Source organism: Mustela putorius, unplaced genomic scaffold (genome assembly GCF_011764305.1).
Source record: "Mustela putorius furo isolate JIRA1106 unplaced genomic scaffold, ASM1176430v1.1 tig00000580_pilon_pilon_pilon, whole genome shotgun sequence".
In the NCBI taxonomy this organism is placed as follows: Eukaryota; Metazoa; Chordata; class Mammalia; order Carnivora; family Mustelidae; genus Mustela; species Mustela putorius.
In genome coordinates this window covers 2290861-2316030 of record NW_025421423.1, presented here as the reverse complement: position 1 = coordinate 2316030, position 25170 = coordinate 2290861, and the positions used below count along the sequence as shown (strand labels likewise).

Genomic DNA, 25170 nt, shown 5'->3' with positions numbered 1-25170 from the left:
TATACATTGGTATTATATTATGCACCACACCTTTTTTTTTTCCTCTACTTCAACTGTCTTGGGGATTTCATTTGACTTTCTTTTTTAATGCTAATGGAATAGAAGGGTTAAAAAGCTGGTACAAGGAATCACTCAATGTTTGAAAGACTGAGTGCTACAGACAGACTGTGCCCTGTCTGTCTGCTAGGGTCCTGCTCAGGGGGTGAGTCTCCAAAAATGACTCAGACCCAGCAACAGATGGTTCCCTGACTTCTCAAAGACCATCAGAGCTGGAAGAGAAAGATGGGGAGCCACTGGCTTTGTTACCTCAGTAAGCCGCCTTCTCTTTCTAAGTCACTGTCTCCACATCTGCAAAATGCGATCCCCTATACCTCAGATGAAAATCAGTCCTGATTCTCGCCCTGACATCCCCAGGCTGAGTGAGGGAATGAGAAAGTGCGTCAACCCTGTGCATGTGCTGAGCCCTATCCCCGAGGGTTCTGGCCCGGCCCAGATCTCTGCACGAGGAACAGGTGTACCTGCTGGATGAGTTCCTCCTCGTGTAGCAGGTGCAGCCGTGAGATGTTGTACTGCTCCTCCAGGGCCAGGGCAAAGTACTCCATGCTGCGGATGGAGAGCTTCTCCTTCACGGTGAGGATGATGTCCTGCCAGGCACAGAGAGGCACAAGGGTCACCTGAGGGCCACGCTGGCCCTCAAGCTCAGGCACAGAACAGGGGAGGACCTCCTTGACCTGCTCTCTGCTCCTCAGTGCCGCCAGGGAGAAAAAAGCCTGTGCTGACGGGTCCACTGCCAACGCAGGCAGCCGAAACTTCATAGGCAACATGTGGGACTTCTCATCGCCCCTTGTGGCCCTCCACCCATGGCTCTCCTCTCCTCGGGGCTCCAGCACCACCAGAAAAGCCATCCTGTTTTGTGTTATTAGAAGGGTGAAGCAACCCCCTGGGGGCTTATGCCTCTCTTCAGGGTCCTGGAAGAGACCATGAATCTTGCCTGTCTTGTGCTCTAGAGCCCGGCATTTGATGGCGTTCAGGAAATTTTCACTCAAATAAATAATCATCACAGACTCACCAGAGATGTCCTGCCAGAAGCACAGCTTTTGTAAATGGCAAACTTTCAGGTGTGACCTGCTTCTCAAAACCCTCTCTTTCCACTTGTTCTATTATCCTCCATAACTCACCAGTGACTATGTCCTGAAGAATCTCTCTGCTTCCGTAACTCAACATTATTGAATGCCTGCTTTGCACTGGCCTTGATGGAGACCCATCTCCTGACTCTGTCCCACTCGCCATGCTCCCATGTCTACTGTAGTGTGAGCTCACCCAATTCTCCACTTTGCAGGGTGGTATCCTAATGACCACTGCCACCCATCTGACTTCCACCTTGCATCTAGGGCAGAGGTTAGAACACCACAGCCCACAGGTCAGATCCAGCCCACTGCTTGCTTCTATAATTAAAGTCATATGGGAACACAGCATGTCCATTTGCTACAGTGGCAGAGTTGAGTAATTGTGACAGAGACCCTGAAATATTTACTATCAAACCCTTTACAGAAAAAGAATGCTGACTCCTGATCTACAGGAACTTGCTAAGCCTAGGACTGCTTATGTACTAATTGCGCTCCCTTGCTCAAGAATAGGGGACCCCCATGGTCTGCTAACCCAAATCCAAACTCCTCAGCTTAATACCCAAAGCTCTCTGATACCAGGTGCCAATTAACTTCTCCCATTTGATCTGCTCCTGCCTCTTCCAATGCACTGTGCTCACAAGCCCTCTACTCTTTTTTCCCCTTTTTAAAATTACTTTTTTTAAAAAAAGATTTTATTCATTCACTTGAGAGAGAATCAGTGAGAGAGAGCATGAGAGAGGAGAAGGTCAGAGAGAGAAGCAGATTCCCCAAGGAGTTGGGAGCCCGATGCAGGACTCGATCCCGGAAGTCCGGGATCACAACCTGAGCCCAAGGCAGTCGCTCAAACAACTGAGCCACCCAGGCACCCTTCCCTTTTTTAAAGTTTAAATTCAATTAATTAATGTATAATGTATTATTAGTTTCAGAGGTACAGGTCTGTGACTCATCAGTCTTATATAATACCCAGTGCTCATTATATCACATGCCCTCCTTGATGTCCATCACCCAGTGACCCCATCCCTTCACCCCCCATTCCCTCCAGCAACCTTCAGTCTGTCTTCTATGATTAAGGGTCTCTTATGGTTTGTCTCTCTCTCTGATTTCGTCTTAATTTTTTTCTTTTATTGCTCTATGATCCTCTGTTTTGTTTCTTGAATTCCACATAAAAGTGAGATTATATGATAACTGTCTTTCTCTGATTGACTTATTTCACTTGGCATAAAACCCTCTAGGTCCATCCACATCAATGTAAATGTTAAGTATTCACCCTTTTGATGGCTGAGTAGTATTCCACTGGGCGTGCACACTTGTATATTATAAATATATATAAACATATACATATAACATGTTATATGTTTATAAGATATATACATATATATAATATATAAAGAATATATATATATATATATATTTTATCCATTCATCTGTCAATGGACATCTGGGCTCTTTCTATAGTTTGGCTATTGTGGACATTGCTGCTCTAAACACTGGGGTACACGTACCCCTCAGATCACCACCTTTCTATCTTTGGGGTAAATAACCAGTAGTGCAATTGCTGGGTTATAGGGTAGCTCTATTTTCAACTTTTTGAGAACCTCCATGCTGTTTTCCAGAGAGGACAAGCCCTCTACTCCTGTCAAATGTTCCCATCTTTGGGTCTCTGTTGGTGCCATTCCTCATGCCTGGAGTGCTGTATTCACACACCATGCTATGCCTATTCCTGTCAACAGTCTGTCCATCTTTCCAAGATGGCCTACCTGAAGGCTTCTCCTTAGTCTCCAACTGGCAGGTCTCTCTGCCCTGAGGCCTCAGCACACCAATTTCATGTCCCACATTCATGACTCTGAGCACACTGCACATATCTCAGTGCACTATGAGCTATCCCCAGGTCCCCTGCCTTCCCCCCATCCCAGCCCGAGTCTCTGGGCTCCCTTTGGGAATGACCTGGATAATATATTGCTGTGTCCCTGACAGCTTTGCAACTGTCAGCTTTGCAGCTGAACAGAACTGTTCGTTGGTGGAATGGCATATTATTTTTCTTGACTTAGACAAAGGGGGTTTTCTCTGTAAGAACTTTGCTCCCCATGGAGGGGAGACAGGGAAGAGAAGTTGATCATGAACAGGCAGTGATTTTTCCTTTTTTTGACTCACAGGATTTGTTTATATCCTCCCTCACCCCTCTCTGTCTTAAGGAACTAAAAGATTTATAAAAATTTGGTTACTACAGATAAGTACAATTAACCAGTATTATACTAGCTAAAACCTTGCTCATTTCCCCAACTCTATCACCTGGGATCTAATTCCCCTGTGTGTGTGCTTTTATTGTAAACCCTCTCAAAGTCTTCTTGGCCACCAAAGTGGGACTCACTTTCGATAAGTCATGCCTTCCATTCCAACGCACTTGGATCAAAGATGGCAGAGGTAGAAACCTTGTCTAATTCATTTGCAAAATTTTGGTGCAGAATGGTAGTTTGGCAAGCTCCAGTGCAGGGTTCAGAAACAGACTAAGTTTGAAGCCAGTTATGAGCTAGCTGACCTTGACAATGTGAAGGGTCTCTTGGGCCTGTGTTCTCATCTACAGAATGGTAGCTAACACTGGTCTCTTCAAAAGGTTACTGGGGGCATTAGATTAGATAGTCCACGAGGAAGTGCCCAGGAGGCCTGGGCACTTGGACACCTGGACAGCAGGCCTGTAGTAAACACTTAGTAAATCCATTCCTCCCTCCTCTTTCTTCTCTGAACAAAGGCTTCCAGAGTTCACAGAGGCTTTCTCTGGCTTCTCCTAAGTCACAGTGAGCCAAGAACGGGATGGGGTATTTGGAGCAGCTCTGGGAATCGCCAAAGGAAAGTGACAGAGAGTGACACTGGCTGTGTGCATTTATGTGTGCATATGGGATACGTGTGTGAGTGTGTGTGAGAATGTGTGTCTCAGCTACTGTCCATTACTTACAGCTGCACTGGCCTAGCTGAACCCCCTTTATCTGCCTCTTCACCGGAACCTCGCTCTAACACCTTCTAACTTGTTCAGAAGTTGTGCAACTCCTGACTCTCTGTGAATAAAATCCAAACTCTGTATTCTGTCACTCAGCACCCTTGCCAGCAAACCTGCACCATCTCCTGCTCCTCCTATGAGAAAATGGCCTGGGCTCCAGTCCTCCTAGACGGATTACTATTTCGCAGCCCTTATTTCATCCTGCCTTGGACTCTCAGGAGCTCCTTGAGTGTCCAACCTCCCTCAACTAGACGGCAAGCTTCTGGAAGACAAGACCACATTTCACCTAGTCTGTACCCTCAGCCCGGACCATCTCCTCACATGTAGGAGCCTGTTACACATAAGCTGAAGAGTCTTCAACCCAGAACGGAATATGCAGGTGCTCGGGCCTGCTCGGACGTGTTGCTTGAGTGTTTAGCTGTACTAGTCTTTTCAGTAGTAGGTGGAGTCACATACAAGAGGCAATGAGCCCAGTGGTTAAGGCAGAATGAAGGCTTACAAGTTGTCATAGGCCTTGCCTACTTCATCTTTCTGAGCCCTGATTTCCGCCCCGGGAAGACGGTGATAAAAACACATCTTGCTGGGGAGTTGTATGACTCATGAGATAACACAGTGCTTGGCTTATTACAGGTACTCAGACCTTAATGGTTGTAGGAACCCCAAGGCAGCTGCAGGGCAAGGTGCCTGGGGGTCTTGGGAGCCAAATTCGCCCCAGAAAAGAGACTCCAGTTCACTCTTAATACCTTCACCGTTGTGTTCGCTTCAAACTTGAAAGCTTTGGTCTGTCCATTCTCCAAGTACAGCTTGAGCACGTTGGGCATGCACAGCAGAGAACTACCCTGGAAAACACAAGAGGAGGGTTGAAACTGGCCCTTCCTTTCCTGGGGTGTGCCAAGTCCTCTGCTCCTCTGGCCCCGTCCAAGGTGGGGAGCAGGATCCTCCCTAACCTCCTCACCATGTCGTGGCTTCATTCTTGCCATCTGGAGACTTTTCCAATGGACCCAGTTGATACCACACAGAGGCAGGAATGCTACATTCCAGGGATATCCAAGTGTCAGAAAAGAGATGTGAGCCCCGTCACAAGCATGCTGATGGCACCGCATGAGCCCTTATGAGGTCTCACAACCATAGGCAGCCACTTCAATTCCTCTGGTGTCTACCCTCATGGGATATAATTTAGTAAGTCAGATGACAAGCACACATGCTCTCCCCAGAGCACCTTTCCTAGTGGGGCTGGGCAGGGGGCTGAGCGGGGTGGGAAGCTCCTTCACAGCCATCCCCATTTTCCTGCTGTACCCCTGTAGTGAAGCATCACCAAAGAGCAGGGGACCACTCCCACCTTCATGTGTCCCCACCATCACCCCAGACTTGTGGATTCTCCTAAGGGATTCTGCCACTCTTTGGGGGGTTTTTTGGAAAGTGGGCACAGGACTGATCTGTGATAGGTAACCCCAGGCCAGCCAGAATTCTTGGGCAAGGCAAGAGAATGCTCCCTTTGGGATTAGAGAATCCCCCCAAGGCTGGGCCTCATAAAAGTGACCCCTTCGTATTTAGCTGCAAATCAAGAGGGCCCTGGGGTTGGTGTCCTCCAGAATCAGTGAGAAAGCCATTCTAGAGTCCCAAGATTTGAGCTAAAACTAACTCCAGCTTTAATCTCTGCAAAGACTTTGGGTATAAAGCCCACCTGGGTAGAGAAGCCTATCAGATTTTTGTAAAAAATATGACAATCCGCCTCGGATGAGAATTTTGTATCTTCTAACTGCAAGGTGACTCGTATCCTTTTGGTAAGATTCACACTCATCACTCTATAACTTAAGAAAAAACACAGTAGTTTTTTGGCAGAAAGGGGGGTATGTTCGGATTGCAGTGTGGCTTGGCCATCCGGGATGGGGGACCGCAAACTGCTTGCTCTCTGCTCTCCTCTCGCTTATCCACTTTCCAGTGTTTAGAATGACCTTCATCTTTGGATTTCCCAAGGGCAAAACTTCTTCCACGGGACTTCACAATTTGGGGCTTCCAAAAATAATACAACCACAGCAGCATCACATAACTACCACTATTTACTTTTCTCTAAGGCTTCTTCCAATTTTTATCTGTACCCGTAAATCATTTTTAGAGAGTGGCCATAATAGAGCACACATGATTTCTATCTTCATTTTTTTTTTTTTAAGATTTATTTATTTGACAGAGAGAAATCACAAGTAGACAGAGAGAGAGAGAGAGAGAGAGGGAAGCAGGCTCCCTGCTGAGCAGAGAGCCCGATGCGGGACTCGATCCCAGAACCCTGAGATCATGACCTGAGCCGAAGGCAGCGGCTTAATCCACTGAGCCACCCAGGCGCCCTCTATCTTCATTTTTTACTCGATACGTATTTCTTCCACTTTTTCCTGGGGGTTTCATGTTTGTGATTTTAATGGACTTCTAATGTTCTATCGGTTTGAAATATCAGAATGGATTTAAGCCTTCTTTGGCCCTAGACCTCGAGCATTCTTTTCAAAAAAAATTTTTCTCTTTTCTACATAGCAGTACCATAGATATCTTTGAGCTCAGGAATTTTCGCATTTAAATTATTTTATAGACTAAATTAATAGGAATGTGATCCTTGGGCCACATCTTTATGGCATTCATTATGTTTGCCTTTTCCCTCCGATATGAAACCAACTGACAAAGTCGCCAACTAGTACATGACTGTGGCTACTTGGTCAGCATCAGGCCTTCCATTTGTTTTCTTTATTTGTGCTCATCTACTAAGTGTAAAGCGGCACCTTTCATGTCTCCCTTCGCATTTCTTTAACTGTTAGCAAAGTCAAGCATTTTGCAAATGTTAGCTTATTATTTTAAATTCTTCTGGGGCCTTATCCTGCTTTCAGGGGAAAAGGTTAGCAACAGATTTTATCTTCTGCTATTTATTTTTTTAAAAGATTATTTATTTATTTCAGAGAGAGAAAGAGAGTACATGTGGGCAGGGCAGAGGGAGAGAGACAGTCTCCAACAGGCTCCCCGCTGACTGTGGACAGAACCTAAGGCGGACTGATCCCACGGCCCTGAGATCATGACCTGAGCTGAAACCAAGAGTTGGACACTTAACCAACTGAGCCACCGAGTTGCCTCAATATTATCACTTTTTTTTTTTTTTTTTTTTTTTTTTTTTTTTTAAATTTGACAGAGAGAGATCACAAGTAGGCAGAGAGGCAGGCAGTGAGAGAGAGAGAGAGAGGAGGAAGCAGGCTCCCCGCTGAGCAGAGAGCCCGATGCGGGACTCGATCCCAGGACCCTGAGATCATGACCTGAGCCGAAAGCAGTGGCTTAACCCACTGAGCCACCCAGGCGCCCCAATATTATCACTTTTTAATAGGTATATCACTTTTCAATAGGTATCTCACTGGTTTTGTTGTCTCTGCCTTATGTGGCTGATACAGAGACTTGGTGCTCTGACCCACAAGTCTCCCCAGAGATACCTTTTTAGAAGCCTCTTTCTCTAAACTCTCACCCCTACAAAAACTCTGAAACAGATTTTGTAGCCAGTTCAGGTCAAAGCCTGTCCTCACCTGGTCTTCTCACAATACCAGTGAGTGGGGGATGGCAGCCATTTTAAGAGAGGATCCTAGTGATGGGGTTCATGTTTGCAGAACTCTTATTCTCTACCTGTCCTGTGATTTGGTTCTAGCCCCACTTCTCGTCACTGTGTATTACTCCGAAAAACACACATGGCATCTAAATTTAATTTGCTATAGAGGTTCAACACATTTCCACAAACATGGACACACAGAAACAAACATGGCTGGGTGACAGGGTCTTGGGATCCCAACCCACATTAGGCATCCCACTGGCCCCTTCATGAACAAATTCACCTTCCACTCTCAGGTCTAATGAAGGTCAGGTGTGTTAAGTAGCAGGCAAGGTAGAAAATAAGAACTCTGGGCCCTTTGTTAAAATGGCCACAATGCCCCATCTGCTGGTGTCTATAGTGAGAAGACCAGATAAGGACAAGCTCTGACTTGAGAGCTTCAAAGTCTAGCATTGATTGTTCAGTGCTGAATGGCAATAGCTTCAGACCATTGGGAAGAAAATGTATAAACTATGAATAAGTGAGTCTTTAATCCAACAGTCCACATTAAAAATATCAAACTCCTGCCAATACTTTTCCTTTACAAATTTGTCCTCTGAACCCCCAATCTTGGATGTCTCCATATCAAAAAGGACTAGACAGTGTGTTCCAATGAAAACTAAAAAAACTGAAGTCACACAGACTTGGCTTACAGATTCTCTTGTGTATGATCTCAGAGGCTAATTCTCTTAAACCTCTGCTTCCTCGTGTATTAAAATACCTCCCTTGCTGGGTATCGTGATGGCTAAGGATTATATGCCCCAAAAGTTCAGGTTCATATAACAGAAGTTCAACACATACTGAGTTCATCTGGAGAAAAAAGCCAGTCTGCACCACTCCCACCACTACTATTGATACAGTGGGAATACTAGGTTTGAAGGTTCAAAATGAGAAATTAGCATTTAGAACTTGTTGGCATTTCATGGGCAAGAGAATGGAGTCCCAGAATAACAGACAGCCACACCCCATGCTTCTCTCCCTGGCTCTCCCTGTCCACAGTCTGTAGGCACCTTACCGAGAGCGCTCAGAGCCTCTAGCAAACCTACCACACTCCCTCGGTATCCCCTCTGTGCTGCAAGAATCCAGAGTCTCAAAGAGGTTGGTGCCAAGAGGTGGCTCACCAGCTTCATGGAGAGTGATTTCAAGGCCCTGACTAGAGACGCACCTGGCTGTGTCCACTGACAAGTACTTCTTCCGCGAAGTGCACCTTCACGGGGTTGGTCTTTAGCCTGGCTCTCTTCTCCTCAGTCAGGAAGGATGACTTGGGGACTCCCTGCAAAACATTACCATGACACATTTTAGAACCGGACTTCTGTAAAAGCCATGACACACCTTCTCACCTCTTAAAAACGAAAGCACCAACCTTGACAGCTTTTGAGGCCTCCGTTAAAACCGACAGAGAAGGACAGCATCCCACTAATCATCCCCTAGATGATCCCAACCCAGACAATGTTCTGATGTGTCTGAGAACAGTCAAGGACTCGGTACGGTAGCAACATGGTTGTGTACGACAAAGACAAAAACTGGCTTATGGACAAGAAGACCCGAGTTCTGCAGTTGTGAGAACTACCTCAAACAACTCAGCAGTTGTGAGAACTACCTCAAACACAAATTCTTAGAGAGGTAAACCAGGTGTGTGTGTATGTGTGTGTGTGTTTGTGTGTGTATGAAACAAAACAAAATAACTCTGTGTGACTTTGGCCAAGTCATTGCTCCTCTCCAGCCTTTAGTTTTCCAATGTACCATGGGAGAGTTGGATCCAAATAACTCCAGGGCTCCCCGAAGCTCTGGCCCCTGTGATTTATCCTTGGCTGCTCTTTGCCCTTTTCTTCTTTTCGGTGGTACCCTCTTTCCCCAGAGGTAGAAAGAGTCATCACAGGTTGGTATGAGTATGTGATGAAGCCCCTAGCCTAGACCGTAGGAGGTTACATTGTGACACAGTGAACAGCAGCTTGCATGATCTAGACCATCCATGTGATCTTCCTGGATCCTGATATGTTATGATATGAATCCTGATGTTATTCCCAGCCTGGCATGCTCCATTTCTTGGTCTGGGTAGTCCTTTAGGCCAGGCTCTAGAAAGGGACATGTGTTAAGAGTCTCAAGATGGAGCGCTGGACCACATTTTATGTAGCTGACATAAAAGAGAGATATAACAACAGTCAGAGAAACTATAGGAAACCATGCTCATGGCCTCATATATCAACAGACCAATGCCATTAAGCACCTGAAGAAAAGAAGTGGCCTTGAATTCTTTTTTTTTTTTTAAAGATTTTATTTATTTATTTAACAAACAGAGATCACAAGTAGGCAGAGAGGCAGGCAGAGAGAGAGAGAAGAGGAAGCATGCTCCCCATTGAGCAAAGAGCCCAACGCGGGGCTTGATCCCAGGATCATGACCTGAGCAGAAGGCAGAGGCCTTAACCCACTGAGCCACCCAGGCGCCCCAGAAGTGACCTTGAATTCTTAATGCAAGATAAATTTGATCTCACAGGTAACTAGAGCCTTGGTGTAACAGGGTTCACGACTATGATTCAGTATCTCAAATACATAGTTTGCTTTTTAAAAATTTAGTAAAAAGAGAAGGGGAAATAACAATGTTCCCAGGGAAGAGGTATGGTAATCTCTCAACTTCAAAAATTACTTAACATCAGCTTGCTTTCTTCTTCCAGCAGAATGATTTTCCAGTTAGAAGAAATAGAAGCAATAAGGGGAAAAAGAAATTTACAACCAAAAATTGGTGATAAAATTATCAAATTCTTTGAATGAGTTCAAGACATCTATGCCAGTGAATCTAGGGACCCCTAGACTATCACACACAACAGTTGGTATCATCCACAGAAAAGAAAATGGAAGAAATGTCAGGAGACTAAAGATGATTAAGTATCAAGTTTCCCAAAAAATGAACATGGAAGATTAAGGAAAACACATATTAGTAAGCTTGTCATTATTACTTGGCAGAATTCAAGATAAAAGGTGGTCAGAGAGCTTTTAGTCATTGATCACTAATAACCAATATGGAGTTACCCAGAATAAGTCAGAGGCAACCGAGTTCATTTTTCTTTTGAAGATGGGATTCCAGATTGGTAAGGCAGGGTCCTGGGGATATAGTAGTATTCCTTCATTCTTGCAAAGTATTTGATAAGGTCTCCTATAATCCCCCTGTGGAGAAGGCCAGATGCAGAGCCATTAGGAGGATTCAAAACTAGTTGAACTATGCTCAAAATTGTCCTGATTTAACTCAGGAACTCAGGCTCCCTTTGGCTCAGTGTCCAACAATGATGGTTAGCAATGGCTTGGATGAGGTCAGAGAACGTGTATTTACCAAACCAGTGAATGATACAGAGCTACAGGGTATCATCAGATCTCAGGCAGCAGAAATTTGGGAGGCAAAATAAATGAACTAGATATTTAAAACAGGTGTGTGGAAAAATTGAGGGCCAGGGGCTGCTAAGGGCCAGAGGCCAAAATATCACTAACAACAAGCATCGAGAGGGTATAAGAGAGCAGGGCTGTCAAGAGCTGAAGGGAAGAGAGTAAAGTGAGGGGTCAAAGTGACAGGTACAACTGTCATTCAAAGTAAAGAGAAACCAGGGGCAGAACAGGGAGAGATGGAGAAAGACTCAAAGGAATGAGAAACCAGGGGCAGAACAGGGAGAGATGCAGAGAGAAAAAGAATCCATGGCGGGGGGGACAGCAATCCTGCAAGAGTGAGACCCAGAGCTGGATCAGACTATAGAAAATCAATTGGCCGGGTAATGGAGGAAGTAGGGGAGGCGTGGGAAGAGGTGGATCCTGACAGGAAGGGAGAATGAGTACAGCTGATGACTGTACAAATATACCCTTCAGTTCTGTAATTCCCCGACTGTCAAATCTCAGCATGCCACAACACTGGGCCAAAGCAACATGATTTGACAGGGATTACTGTGAAGTGTGGCACTGAGGAAAAAAAAAATCAATAGCACAGCATGGGATGGGGGCTTGGAAGTGATTCATTTGGAACCAAAACCTCAGTTTTCGGTCAACCACAAATTTCACCCAAGCCAACAGCATGACTGGGCCTCTTAAAATCTTAACCCCATCTTGGACCTCGCTAGCATTTTCGATGCATATCAAACGTGCTCTCTCTGTTCCCTGGGGACTCTCATCAGTTGACCTTAGGTGGAACTGTATTCCTTTCTGGGTGCCACCATTTGGGAAGGCCACCATGCAGCCAGGATCTATGCAGAGAGCTATCAGAGAAGTGAGAACTCCGAGAAGGCATCACAGATGAAGAGAGCTGATGGAACAGTAGTGAGTCTGGAGAGAAGGCCACAGCCTGCTTTCTTTCAAACCTTTGCTAATCTATTTCATACAATGTGCACTTGCCCTGACGAGCATTAATTGGTGGGAATCACAGGGAAGAAGGGTCTCTCTCATATCTGGAACTACCCAACCAAGAAACTAGCTGCTTTGAGAAAGAACACACACTCTGTCACAGAAATGCCCAATCCACAGGCCCCGCCGCGGGTCCTCTACTTGTATACCCAAATAGGAGCTCTGCTCGCTGTGTATGTAGGCATCTAAAAGACACTGCAAACCACTTGCTTGGGCCACTGAATATTAAAAAGAGACACTTTAAAGAATATGAGGTCCTCATTATTCTAGGATATTTAGATGCTCCCTGGGTTTTAAATTAATCCGTCAGAGAGTAGAATACCTGAGCTGATAAAGACTTTCTCTGTGCATGTTTTTGCTGAACTAAGAGTTAATGCTTAAAAGGACACCGAAAGGGACAAGCTGAAAAGTTCTGTATCTTTTTTACCATTCTCTGCCGTAGACTAGCCAATGTCAATTCATAAAGACAGCAGGATCGGGGTGCCTGGGTGGCTCAGTCAGCTAAGCCTCAGACTCTTGGTTTTGGCTCAGGTTGTGATCTCAGGGTCATGAGACTGAGCCCCATGTTGGGCTCCGTGCTCCTGGGTACAGAGTCTGCTTAAGATTCTCTCTCTCGCCCACTCTCTGCCCCCCCACCCTTAAAAAACAAATAAAAAAATAAAGACAACAGAATCAAGGAGGTGGACTAGCATAACGCTATTGACCATAGGTTCCAAAATCTAACTACCTGGAAAATAACCCAGTTCCACTGATTTCAGCAAGTGTGACCATGGGCATGTGAGGCCACAGAGTCCTTATTTGTAAGAAGGGGATAACAAATATGTCTATCTTCTAGGATTTTCTTTCAGTGAAGATTTAATAAGAAATTAGATATGGGGGTGCTGGGTGACTCAATGGGGTAAAGCCTCTGCCTTTGGCTTGGGTCATGATCCCAGGGTCCTGGAATCAAGCCCCACATCGGGCTCTCTGCTCAGTGGGGAGCCTGCTTCCCTTTCTCTCTCTCTGCCTGCCTCTCTGCCTACTTGTGATCTCTGTCTGTCAAATAAATAAATGAAATCTTTAAAAAAAAAAGAAATTAGATATTGGTATTAATATAACAAATAACACATTATAAATCATGAATATAAATACAGCTCTCTACAATTAAACATATATTTTTCCCCATAAAATTCTAAGTCCTACAGAAACAGTAATTACTATTCCAACTTTGGATTTCGTTTTATTTTTTAAAGATTTTATTTATTTATTTGAAAGAAAGAGTGCGCAAGCAGGTGGAGTGGCAGACAGAGGGAGAAGTGGGCTCCACACTGAGCAAGGAGACTGATGCGGGGCTTGATCCCAGGACCCTGGGATCAAGACCTGAGCCAAAGGCAATTAACAAAGACAATTAACAGACTGAGGCATCCAGGAACCCCAACTTTTTTTTTTTAAAGATTTTATTTATTTATTTGACAGTCAGAGATGACAAGTAGGCAGAGAGGCAGGCAGAGAGAAAGGAAGGGAAGCAGGCTCCCTGCTGAGCACAAAGCCTGATGTGGGGCTCAATCCCAGGACACTGGGATTATGACCTGAGCTGAAGGCAGAAGCTTTAACCCACTGAGCCACCCAGGTGCCCCAGGCACCCCAACTTTTTGAAGATTTTTTAAAGTAATCTCTATTCCCAGCATGGAGTTCAAACTCACAACCCTGAGATCAAGAGTCTCACACTCTACTGAGTGAGTCAGCCAAGCCCCATCCCCCCAATTTTGGATTTTAGATTTCCTAATCAATTTGAAGCCATTTGAGAACTCTAAGAACCTGTGATGGCAAAGATGGGCATCCTTGTTGACGTAAGACATAAATGATCACTCGCTTTATGATCATGTAACTCCTGATGAGAGGCCTGAGTGGGCTGGACAACACTCAGGCCATTTCTCAGGCCATGGGCCAATATCAGCTTCCCTCCCAGGATCCCCTGGAGCACAACATTCATACCATCCTCTGCTTGGGAACCTCGGAGGAATCTCCAGAGTCCTTCTGGAACATGTTAATTGTCCTCTCTCTACGCTTTTCATTTTTAAAAGGATGCAACCCTAAGTTGTTTCCCTCTTATTTACTTAACAAGTGTTTTGCTTTCATTTCTTGAAAACAGCAGGGGAAAAAACCCACCTAATTAAGTAAGATGTTCTCCATAGAGATACTGATCAACTATATAAAAAGAATCTCTATTTAAAAAAAAAAAAACTCTTACCACCAGTTTTTTTAATAAAAAAACTCTTACCACCTGCACCACCATTTATACTAATTAGCTTTCAGTATACTGTTTTTTATACACTGGTTTCACATTATTTCATAGACAAATGCTGTTCAGAAGAATCTCCATTTATTTGTCCATAAAACATTTGGTCTGTCATATTTATGTCAAACATCTTAATCCTACTTAGGTGGGTTTTTCCCCTATTTTATTTCCAAGAAATAAAAACAAAAAACGGTACTTGTCAACAATGAGAAGAGACCGCAGTTTCCTTGCTTTTTTAGTGTTTTGAACTTTTTAGACCAGAGAAATGTAATTTTTCACATAGTCAAATAGCTGTTCATTGTGCTTCTTCCCACTCCCTCAATAGTTAGGAATTCTTTCCATAACCAATGGTCAGATAGACACTCATCCATATTGCTTACGTTTTAATGTTTTTTCAACAAATTTTTTTTAAGATTTATTTATTTGACAGAAAGAGAGAGAGATTACAAGTAGGCAGAGAGGCAGGCAGAGGGAGGGGGGAAGCAGGCTCCCCGCTGAGCAGAGAGCCCAATGTGGGGCTTGATTCCTAGACCCTGAGACCATGACCTGAGCTGAAGGCAGAGGTTTAACCCACTAGCCACCCAGGGGCCCCATTTTAATGTTTTTTTTTTTATATAGGTAATTATTATTACATCAAATGGTGTGATGAGACTATTTTTTTCAAATATTTAAAGAAATATCCTAGAATGATTTTGTGAATAATTATCTTTTCTTCCAGTGATTTGGGATGCCATATTTTTCACAAACTAAATTCTTTTTTTTTAAATTTATTTATTTGATAGAGAAAGAGGGAGTAAAACCAGGGGGAACAGCAGGGGCGGAGGGAAGGGAGCCCAATGCAGGGCTTGATCTCAGGACCCAGGGATCATAACCTGAGCCCAAGGCAGATGCTTAACCACTTAACTAATGGAGCCACCCTGATGCCCCTCACATACTATATTCTTATATATGTACCTATTCTAGGACTTTCTATTTGATTACACTGACATGTCCAACCATTTTAGTTTTTAAAAGGGTTATACCAGGGCCATCCTCATTATTCTTTTTAAAAATTTTTAAATTTAAATCTTTTTATTTTATAAAGATTTATTCGTTTGATAAAGAGAGTGAGGGGGGAGGGGGAGAGGGAAAGAGAGAATCCTCAGGCAGACTCTCCCACTGAACACAGGGCCTTGAGCCTACCACCCTGAGATCACGACCTGAACTGAAATCAAGAGTCAACCACTTAACTGACTGAACCACCCAGGCACCCCATTACCCCCCTTTTTTTCCCTTGATAAGGGATGTCTGGGTGGTTCAGTTGGTTAAACATCTGCCTTCAGCTTGGGTCATGATCCTGGGGTCCTGGGAACCAGCCCGGAGTCAGACTCTCTGCTCAGGAGGGAGCCTGCTTCTCCCTCTCCCTCTCCCTGCTATTCCCCCTGCTTGTGCTCTCTCGCTCTCTCTCTCTGTCAAATAAATAAATAAAATCTTTTAAAAAAATATTTTCTTGATAATTCTCACTTCAATAAACTTTGCCAAAGTCCAAATACAAGTTCCATTGGGAGTTTGAATTTGCAGTAAGAATATACATTAATATGAGAATAACCAATGTATTCATAACAGTCTTCCCACCAAAGAACATGGTATGTTTCTCTTTCTATATTTTTAAAAAATGTTTACATCCTTCATAATATTCTACTTTCTTTCACATATGGTCCACCTATTTCTTTTCCTTGCAGATTTCCTTTTTTCTTATTTTTTCCCTTAATGAACCGATTAGGATTTATTTATCAAATTTATAATTTTTGTTTTCCAAAGTATCATTTAGATTTTGATTTCTCTCATTTTCCTTATTCTGCCTTATGTTTGTTTTATAGTCTTTTCTTCCAACTTCTTGCACTAAATATTCACCTGATCTACTTCCTTATTCAATAATAAAATCACCTAAGGCTATACATTTTACTCTCGAGTATAGCATTGACTGCACATAATTTTTAAAGAGCACACTTCTAATTTTAAATTTTCTTCTAACTAGTCTATAATGGCAGTTTTGCTTTTCTGTCTGACCCCATCTTTGCTTGGGAGATTGCATTTTTATTTCCAAAAGGCTGGACAGTTTTTTTAATTTTTAATTTTTTATAAACATATATTTTTATCCCCAGGGGTACAGGTCTGTGAATCACCAGGTTTACACACTTCACAGCACTCACCAAAGCACATACCCTCCCCAATGTTCATAATCCCACCCCCTTCTCCCAACCCCCCTCCCCCCAGCAACCCTCAGTTTGTTTTGTGAGATTAAGAGTCACTTATGGTTTGTCTCCCTCCCAATTCCATCTTGTTTCATTGATTCTTCTTCTACCCACTTAAGCCCCCATGTTGCATCACCACTTCCTCATATCAGGGAGATCATATGATAGTTGTCTTTCTCTGCTTGACTTATTTCGCTAAGCATGATACGCTCTAGTTCCATCCATGTTGTCGCAAATGGCAAGATTTCATTTCTTTTGATGGCTGCATAGTATTCCATTGTGTATATATACCACATCTTCTTGAAGGCTGGACAGTTTTAATTAAGTTTTTGGTAGTTGTTAATTTCTATTTCACTATATTCTGGAAAAGTGACTTACATAGTTTCTTATTTGGGGAATTTATTGAGTTTTCTTGATAGACTGGTAGGTAGTCAATTACATTAGATTATTAAATGCATTACTAAAATTCTCCATGCCCCTATTTATTTTTTTTTATCTTTACTTGGCCAAGGCTAAGAGGTATGAATTAAAAAGTCTCTCAGAATGAGAATTTTCTGTCAACGCTTTCTCCTTGGTAGTTCTTTCTCTTAGGACTTGATTATATACTTTTCCTGTATCACAGAGAAAGGGCTCCTTTGCCTGTGGATTTTAGGATTGCCATTTCCTCCCAGCACACCATCCATGCCACACCTTGCCTTGTGATGAACTCAGGGCTGATAAGACACTCACATCCAACAACTCACTTGGTCCTCAAAATAACCCATTAGAGAGACAAGACAATTATTGCCATCATCACTATCTTATAGAAATGAAAACTGAAAGTTAATGACTTGCCCAAAGTCATAACACAAACTTATCTTAATGCTTGCAGTACAGTGCCCTTGTCATTGTCCCACTCTGCATAAGTCTAGATCTGTCTCCTTGGCTGCACCAAAAGTTCTGAAAGCCTGGGCTGACCCATACCTGTCTCTCCTCCATAGCACCGACACATCAGCTATCTTCAGGCAACAGTGACTGCCCACCCACTTGCTGCCTGGCTGCTGTCCCTTCTGCCACTTGCCTTTCCTGTTTATGCTCTGAGTGATATCCTACTGGGGATTTGGGGCCCTGGGGCTGAGAAAGGTAAAACTAACAGACATAGAAAGAGATTTACCGACGTGCAGCGAACAACTGTGATTGAAAGAGAGTCTTCAGCTTCCCTGAAAAAAAAAAAAAAAGAATAAAAATAAAACCATTTCATGACTTTAGATGATGATGATGATAATAATAATAATAATAATGATGTGTGTGTGTGTGTATGTCAGGGTCAAAAAGACTGGCAGAATTACAAAGCAGCCTAATTTGCTTCAGCTTCTTTGGCTCAGCAACATTGAGAAAGATGAGAGGGAAGCAAGGGTCCGCAGAGGAGCTGAAGCAGTCTCAGAGAGCCCACCCCTGACCGCGAGGGACTCTTCAGACACCTGCCTCTACCATCTAGTCTATACCTACAGCCACTTAGTTAAGTCACTTAGATTTAATTTAGTCTTTATGATGGGGAACTCATGCAGTTGGTATGACCACTCGGCTAGATTTATGTCCAAAAAAAATTTTTTATGGGAAAACAGAGCAATAACACAGAAAACTTAGTTTGCTATTCAGCCAACTTAGACTAAACATTTCACTAAATTGAATAAATGAATGTGGATCACATTTATCAGCTAAAAGCCAGCCAGCTTGTGGTGTTGGGGCACACAAAATCAGTGCGATGAGTCGAATCATACATCAAGATACTAGACGTTTCTGTCTTGTCATCATCTCTTATATATTCTCAAAGTGAGAAAAGTCAACTAGACGCTGGCCCAACTTCCATTTTGTATTAGAGAACAGAACTGAAAAATCAATCCATCTTTCCTTTTCCTTTGCCACTGCTACATAGAGAAGCTGTTTGCAAATAATTTCATTTGACTTCTTGCAATATGAACATTTAGGACAATTGCTGCTGGTATGTTGCTTCCTCAAATGGGTAAAATCAACTTGCGGTTTCGAAGTGTCTAGGGATTGCCTCTTTTCCATTTTATACAAAAACAGGCCTTTCCCAAGACAATCCACAACAAACCAAGGTCCAAGTGCTCTCAAAAGGACATTCAGGTCTCCCAGATATCTGGAGGGAGTAGAGAGGTGCTGTTGTGCCATGTTTTCCTTGATTTTTTCTCTTTATATGTGGCAATGGCCCTGGGAAATAAGCTTAAAAAAAAAATGGGATTCCTGCAGTGTATGACAGAGAGCACAGATTTATGGCACCCATCAAGTCACAGCCCTGCTGAGGAGTCCTCAATGCCTCCTTATTCTACCCAGAGACTGTCACCTGAACTTGCTGTGTCAGCACTCCAGACCCTTCACCATGTGAGCCTCACTTCCCAGAACTTTCCTCTAGTAGGCACCTGGTGCCTTAGGCCAACTGACCCCACCTGGTAATTCCTGCTTATCACTTCTATGCTTGGATCACCCTTCACCTCCACTCTTGTGGGCCAAATTCTACCCCGCACTAAAGGTACAGCTGAAATCCTTCTGGACTCCTCTGTTTTGTCAAACCCAGTTTCCCCAAAGGCTGGAGGAATCTGTAGCCATTACAGCCCCTTTCCTCTGCTGCTCTTGAAGCAGTGTCTGCCCTCAGCCTCACACAGGTGCACCCGAGAGTCCGAGTCCGTACTCTCAGTCTGTGGCGTGAGGGGAGTGCCGTCCCCTGGCCCCACAGGGCTCCTTGCTCAGGTGCTCAGGAAACAGGCCCAGTTCAATGTTACCTGCACAGCGACATTCTGGCCTACAGCTTTAAACTGAGAATAATTTTGCTTGTTAGTCAGAGTTTGATTTAGCCTGGCAGAAATATTAGCTTCACTGAAAATCTAAACTTAATTTGCGAGCACTGATCATCTTTGAGAGAAATCACCCGATAATTGAGAAACCAAACATCATGATTTCTATCACCATGCTTCATTTTGTAGAAACAAAATCATCAAATCCCATCAGGGGGCTGTCCCACCCACACAACTTATCCTCTGGCAATCTGGAAGCAATATCAGGCTTGTTTGAAAGGACACTATTTTCTACACTTTGATGGATTCTCTGTAAACTGTAAGCTGTGTCTCTGTGTCTCTCCACAGAAAGACTGTGTGCCTCCAGAAGGCAGAGACCGTATCCTGCCTTTTCATTTTGTCTCACTCTGACTTTGTCCCTCTTACTCATCGTTCAGTATGTGTTGTCCACAATAGGCTCCCAGAAATGAAAACCACCCAACACCACTCACCAAAAAAAGGCATAATAAGTATCTTTAAGTTGGCTTTCATGTAACTCCATTTCTCATGTCTCTTAATTTAAAGTCATCAAAAGAGTGTTGAGTGACCAACTGAAAGATGGCGGAGGCTGTAGGGGCCTACGAGATGTCTGTCAGCCCTCTTCACGCCTATCGCTGACCTTCTTCTGTCTTAAAACCAGGGTCAGCAATCACTGACTCATTCAACTGAGCACTCACTGTGTGCTGGCTCTGAGGGAGATCACGGTCTAGACAGAAAGTGAGGCGTCGACACAAGTCACGATGCCACTGGACAGAAGGTGACCTCTGCCATATCAGTGAAACTACAATTTACCAACCAGGCATTTAAGAAGAGCTATCGGAAGGGTTCAAGAAGAACTGACAGATTTAGCATCACTTTAGTCCAATCTTTGGCATACACTACAACAACGCTGGAAATCCTCACTGGGTAGAGCCTGTGTATTATTCTTAACCCCACCGCCTGCTGTGCCTCGTGCAGTGCCTAGCATAGCAGGGGGCTGTCCCCCACTCCATCCCTTCTCTGGACAGATGACACACAGTGACCGAGACCAAATTCTCAAACAAGGCTGCTGCCTCCACTTCAAGGAGAAGAGGACCCTACTAAAGCCCTGGGGGAGATCAATTATGTCATTCCTGTCACCCGTCTTTCTGCTGTGATCATCTGTGTGACTCTGCGGGTAACGGAGGCAATTTAGTACCTCAGTATATTGACTGCTCGTTCACAGGAAAGGCTTTCAGCAGGCTCGTTGTTCATTTGGAGGATCTGATCACCGGGGAAAAGCTTGCCATGAGCAGAGCCTCCTGTTGGACAGAGAAGAAGTAATTGGTGTTCACGCCAGGAGGGCCCAGGCCCTTTGTGTCACTGTGGTATAACTGAATGGGTGGCTGCTCCAGTGCCCTGGGCACCAGCTCACCCCCCTTCCTGCCCGCCCCCCAGCTTTGGGCTCACAGGGATCTATTTTCCTGTTTATAAAACGTGAATAATGTATCTATCATCCATCACCTTCAAGGGATAGTAGGAGACTGTCTTGAAAAAGAAAACTAGCAGAAACCCCCAGAATCAACAGAGCTAGCCATTTATTGCATTCATCTCTAAAGAACTCTGGGTGTGTGTGTGTGTATAAACTGAAATCGGTAGATTTTAACTAAGTCCAGATCTAACATCAATACACAGTTAATGTATGGAAACAAATGCTAGACATTTCCAGCCTGCTCTTCTTCGCCTTGATAGAGCCTATATCTTACAAAGACTCAAGTGAAAACAAATCAATAATTTCTATTACTCTCTGGCCAGCAACTCTCCCCAGCTCGGAGCATGCAGTGTTTCAGGGAAGAGGGCCAGCTGATTCAAATACTGTCACTACCCCGAGACTGGCTAGGGAGCCACGGGTGGGTAAAGCCCTGCTCCAGGCCAGCAGGAACCTGGGGTTCCAATCAGCAGGTGAACTTGGGCTCCCCCACCCCCAGCACCAAAGAAAGGTACAAAGCTCTAACCAGAATTAGGTCAGAATTAGACATGCCCTTTCTAACTCCCTGGGGTAGCATTTTTGAAATTACGTTCTAGGACAGAGAGATGGGAAGAAATCCGGGGCTATTTCTCCCCCTCCTGAAAAACCAAACTCCTTTCTTGCTTCCCAGTCCACCCCTACCTGCTGTGACAGCCACCACCGTGAGGGGAAGGCTCTCAGAAATGTGAAATCCGTAGTCCTGGAGGAGGGCATCTTTGTCTATTTTTACTGTGTGTTTCACAGGCGTGAGGGTCTGGATTGGGATCCCGGGGGTCCCATCAGCTGCAGCAACTTTAGCCCTGGAAGAGAAGGAGTATTATAAAAAAAGAGAGAGAGAGGACTGTAGGTAGTGGTCAAAACTGGGACAGCCCTAGGCATCCTGGAGGAGGGAGATGCAGCACGGAGAACACCCCCAACATTCCTCTTGACAGAGCTAAGTAAGGCACAGACACCGCTGCATGGAACATCTGGTTGAACACAGCACCAGTCTCTAGAACAGAAGTCGTGAAGTGCTCTGGGCACTCAGAGAAGGGGGGCGAGCAGTTCTAACTTTGAGGGGTGTGGGATAAAGAATCAGGAAAGCATTTGCTGCCTGGAAGACGGGACATTCGAGCTGCACCTTGAGAGATGTCGAGGGTATATCTATGCATCCCAGGTCCTGGCACAGAAGACATTCAGTAGCTGCGGCAGAGTGGATGGATGCAGGGATGCGGCGATGCAGGGGGGCGGGGCCGGGGTTGCAGGGGGGCGGGGCCGGGGATGCAGGGGGGCGGGGATGGGGTGGAGGGAGGGCGTGGGGGTGTGATGCAGAGACACAAGGAAGCAGGGATGCAGGTACACATGGCCAGGCATCAGGCAGGAGGCAGTGCATCAGTAGAAGTACAGAAGAGGAAAAACAGGGACTGTGAACAGGAAGGAGGTATTGTTCCGTTTGGGTGTCTGAGGCTGACTAATTCCACAGATGGATAGTTCCTTTGGTGATTTTGTTTTTTCTTTTGTGCTTTCGGATGAATTCCACTTCCCTTTCAACTAGATAACTGTGAGGATTCCAACAGGAAATCCTAGAGAGTGAAGATTCCCCCTAGAGTGATCTTTAAAAACATATATGTTCTCTATAAATCTAAGAGCAGGTAAGTTGAAAGTTTGTATTTTCTTTCTTTCAAAACCACAAGTCGGGAGCTATTTCTCATTTGTCTGTGGCAAATGACTTTTCCCCCCTGCGAGTGGTCCTTTCTGAGAAGGGTCAAATGGGGACGAGATGAGGCATTTACTGTCATAATAAACGACAGAATGTGGAGGAGTAACAGCTCCCCATAATAAACGACAGAATGTGGAGGAGTAACAGCTCCCCAGGGGAGTTAAGCCCTATCATTTATTCTCATCCATTTACCAAATACTGTCAGGAGCTCTGCTTAATGCAACAGGACCTCACTTATCTGAAAATCACATGTCAGTGATAATGGATCTCAAATTTTAACAAGGATCGGGGAACCCAAAAACTGCTTCAGGGAGCCAAAATGTATGAGACAAACCCAAGTACAAGACCTCATGCCCATTATCCATCAAGGAGCGCCTCATACCCCAGCTTAGAGTTGATTTAAACTGTCTGACCGGATGATGACCTGACCCAGCCGGCTTAGAGACAAAGAGAGGATTTCTCCTACACAAGCACAGGGGTCACACAGAGAAGCATCTGCAGAGGGATCTAATGAGAGGGAAGAAACTGAAAACTGAACATGTAGAGTGAATAAAGCCAGTAGGCATCCCTGATTAAAAAACAACACAAAACAAAACCTTAAAGCTACGAAAGGGCCTTTCTAAATAATAATATAGTATACTGGGTACCAAAAATCACATTTATGTTCTTTTTACAAAGAGCAACAGGAAGGATACTCTAGACATTTCTAGAATTTAAATGGGGGGGGCAAAATGCACATGATAGTTATCAGAGAAGGAAAAACAGTAAGAGGCATAATAAACACAGGAAATGGAGAAGTCCCACTTGTTTTTAAACAGACGATGACAGTACACTAGAAAATGATCAATAAAGAGGATTGCTGGTGTAAAAAAGATTAGCAGTTACAGGATAAAAGCACCAAACAGCCTCAAAAAGCCATCACTAACTCATTGAAATAGATTAGTTGAATGTGTATTAGGAGCCAGGCTCCATACCTAAACAAATACATACCAAAAACACAAGCAACAATGAAAACACAGATAAACTGACTTCATCACAATTAAAAACTTTTGTGCTCCAAAGGGTGCAATTAAGGGACGGGCTGGGTGGCTCAGTCGTTTGAGCATCTCACTCTTGTTTCGGCTCAGGTCATGATCTCAGGGTCACGAGATCAAGTCCCCACACCCATCTCTTCACTTAGCTTAGTGCAAGTCTGCTTGAGATTGTCTCTTTCCCTTTCCTTTTGCCCCGCTCCCGGCTCATGCTCACATGTGTTCTTTCTCTCTCTCAAGTAAATTAAATAAATCTTAAAAAAAAAAAAAGGACATAATAAAGAAAGTGAAAAAAATCCACAGAATGGGAGAAAACATTTGCAAATCATATATTTGATAGGGACCTTGCAGTTAGACTATATAAAGAATTCTTAGAACACAAAAGAAGAGTGAATCAATTAAAAAGTGAGCAAACGATTTATGTGGACATTTCTCCAAAGAAGACATACCAACAACTGTGAGAAGAATGGCAAATCAAAACTGCAATGCGATACCACTTTATACCCACTAGGATGCCCATAATCAGAAAGACAGGTCAAGTGTTGACGAAGATGTGGAGAAAATGGAACCCTGACATCGTCTAGCAGTTCCTCAAAAGACTAAACGTTGAACACTATATGACCCAGCGATGCCACTCCTTTGTATATCCCTAAGAGAAATGAAAACATATGTCCACACAAACTCGCACACAAATGTTCATAGCAACAATATTGATAATAGCCCCAAAGTGGAAACAGCTCAAATGTACATCAACTGATGAAATGACCAAGAAAATATTCCACGGCAGAATATTATTTGGCAACAAAAAGGAATGAAATGCAAATACATGCTATAACTGGGATCCACTTGGGACACATTCTAATACGTGAAAGAAGCGAAACACAGAAAAACATACACTGTGTGACTTCACTTAGGGAATATGTTCAGAATAGGCAAATCTATAGAGACAAGTAGTGGTTGCCGGCTGAGAGAAGGAGAATTCTGGGAGGGAATGGGGAGCGATTGCCAATATATGAGGTTTCTTTTTAAGGTGAAAAAAAATCTTCCAAAATGGATTGTGGTAATGGTTGTACATCTCTGTGTATGCACCAAAAAACAATGAATTGTATGCTTTAAGTGGGTGAATTGTTTGGTAAGAACATTGTAGCTCAATAAAGCTGTTTAAAATAAGGTAAATCAGTTTATTTTTTAAAAATATTCTATTTATTTATTTGAGAGAAAGAAAGAGACCACGAGTGGGGGAGGGAGGGGCAAAGGGAAAGAGAGAGACAATCAGACTCCCTGCTGAGTGCAGAGCCAGACACTGAGTTTGATCCTAGGACCCCGAGATCATGACCAGAGCAGAAGTCCAAAGCTTAACCAACTGAGCCACCCAGGCACCCCAAGGTAAGTCAGTTAAAAAAAATAAGATTCTATGGGGCACCTGGGTGGCTCCATGGGTTAAAGCCTCTGCCTTGGGCTTAGGTCATGATCCTAGAGTCTTGGAATCCAGCCCTGCAACGGGCTCT

At 44.0% G+C, this 25170-nt stretch overlaps 1 protein-coding gene across 1 annotated transcript in view; it reads right to left on the bottom strand.

Annotated features, from left to right (window-relative positions):
• Nucleotides 1–25170, bottom strand: part of FRMPD1 (FERM and PDZ domain containing 1) — a 92250-nt gene that overhangs the window by 14946 nt on the left and 52134 nt on the right. Inside the window, exons 3-8 of the mRNA XM_013053786.2 lie at nt 21575–21732; nt 20624–20726; nt 17769–17814; nt 8892–8999; nt 4863–4958; nt 519–644 (exon numbers count right to left, since the gene is read on the bottom strand). Coding sequence (XP_012909240.1) covers nt 519–644; nt 4863–4958; nt 8892–8999; nt 17769–17814; nt 20624–20726; nt 21575–21732 — 637 coding nt within the window. The remainder of the gene's footprint in view (nt 1–518; nt 645–4862; nt 4959–8891; nt 9000–17768; nt 17815–20623; nt 20727–21574; nt 21733–25170) is intronic.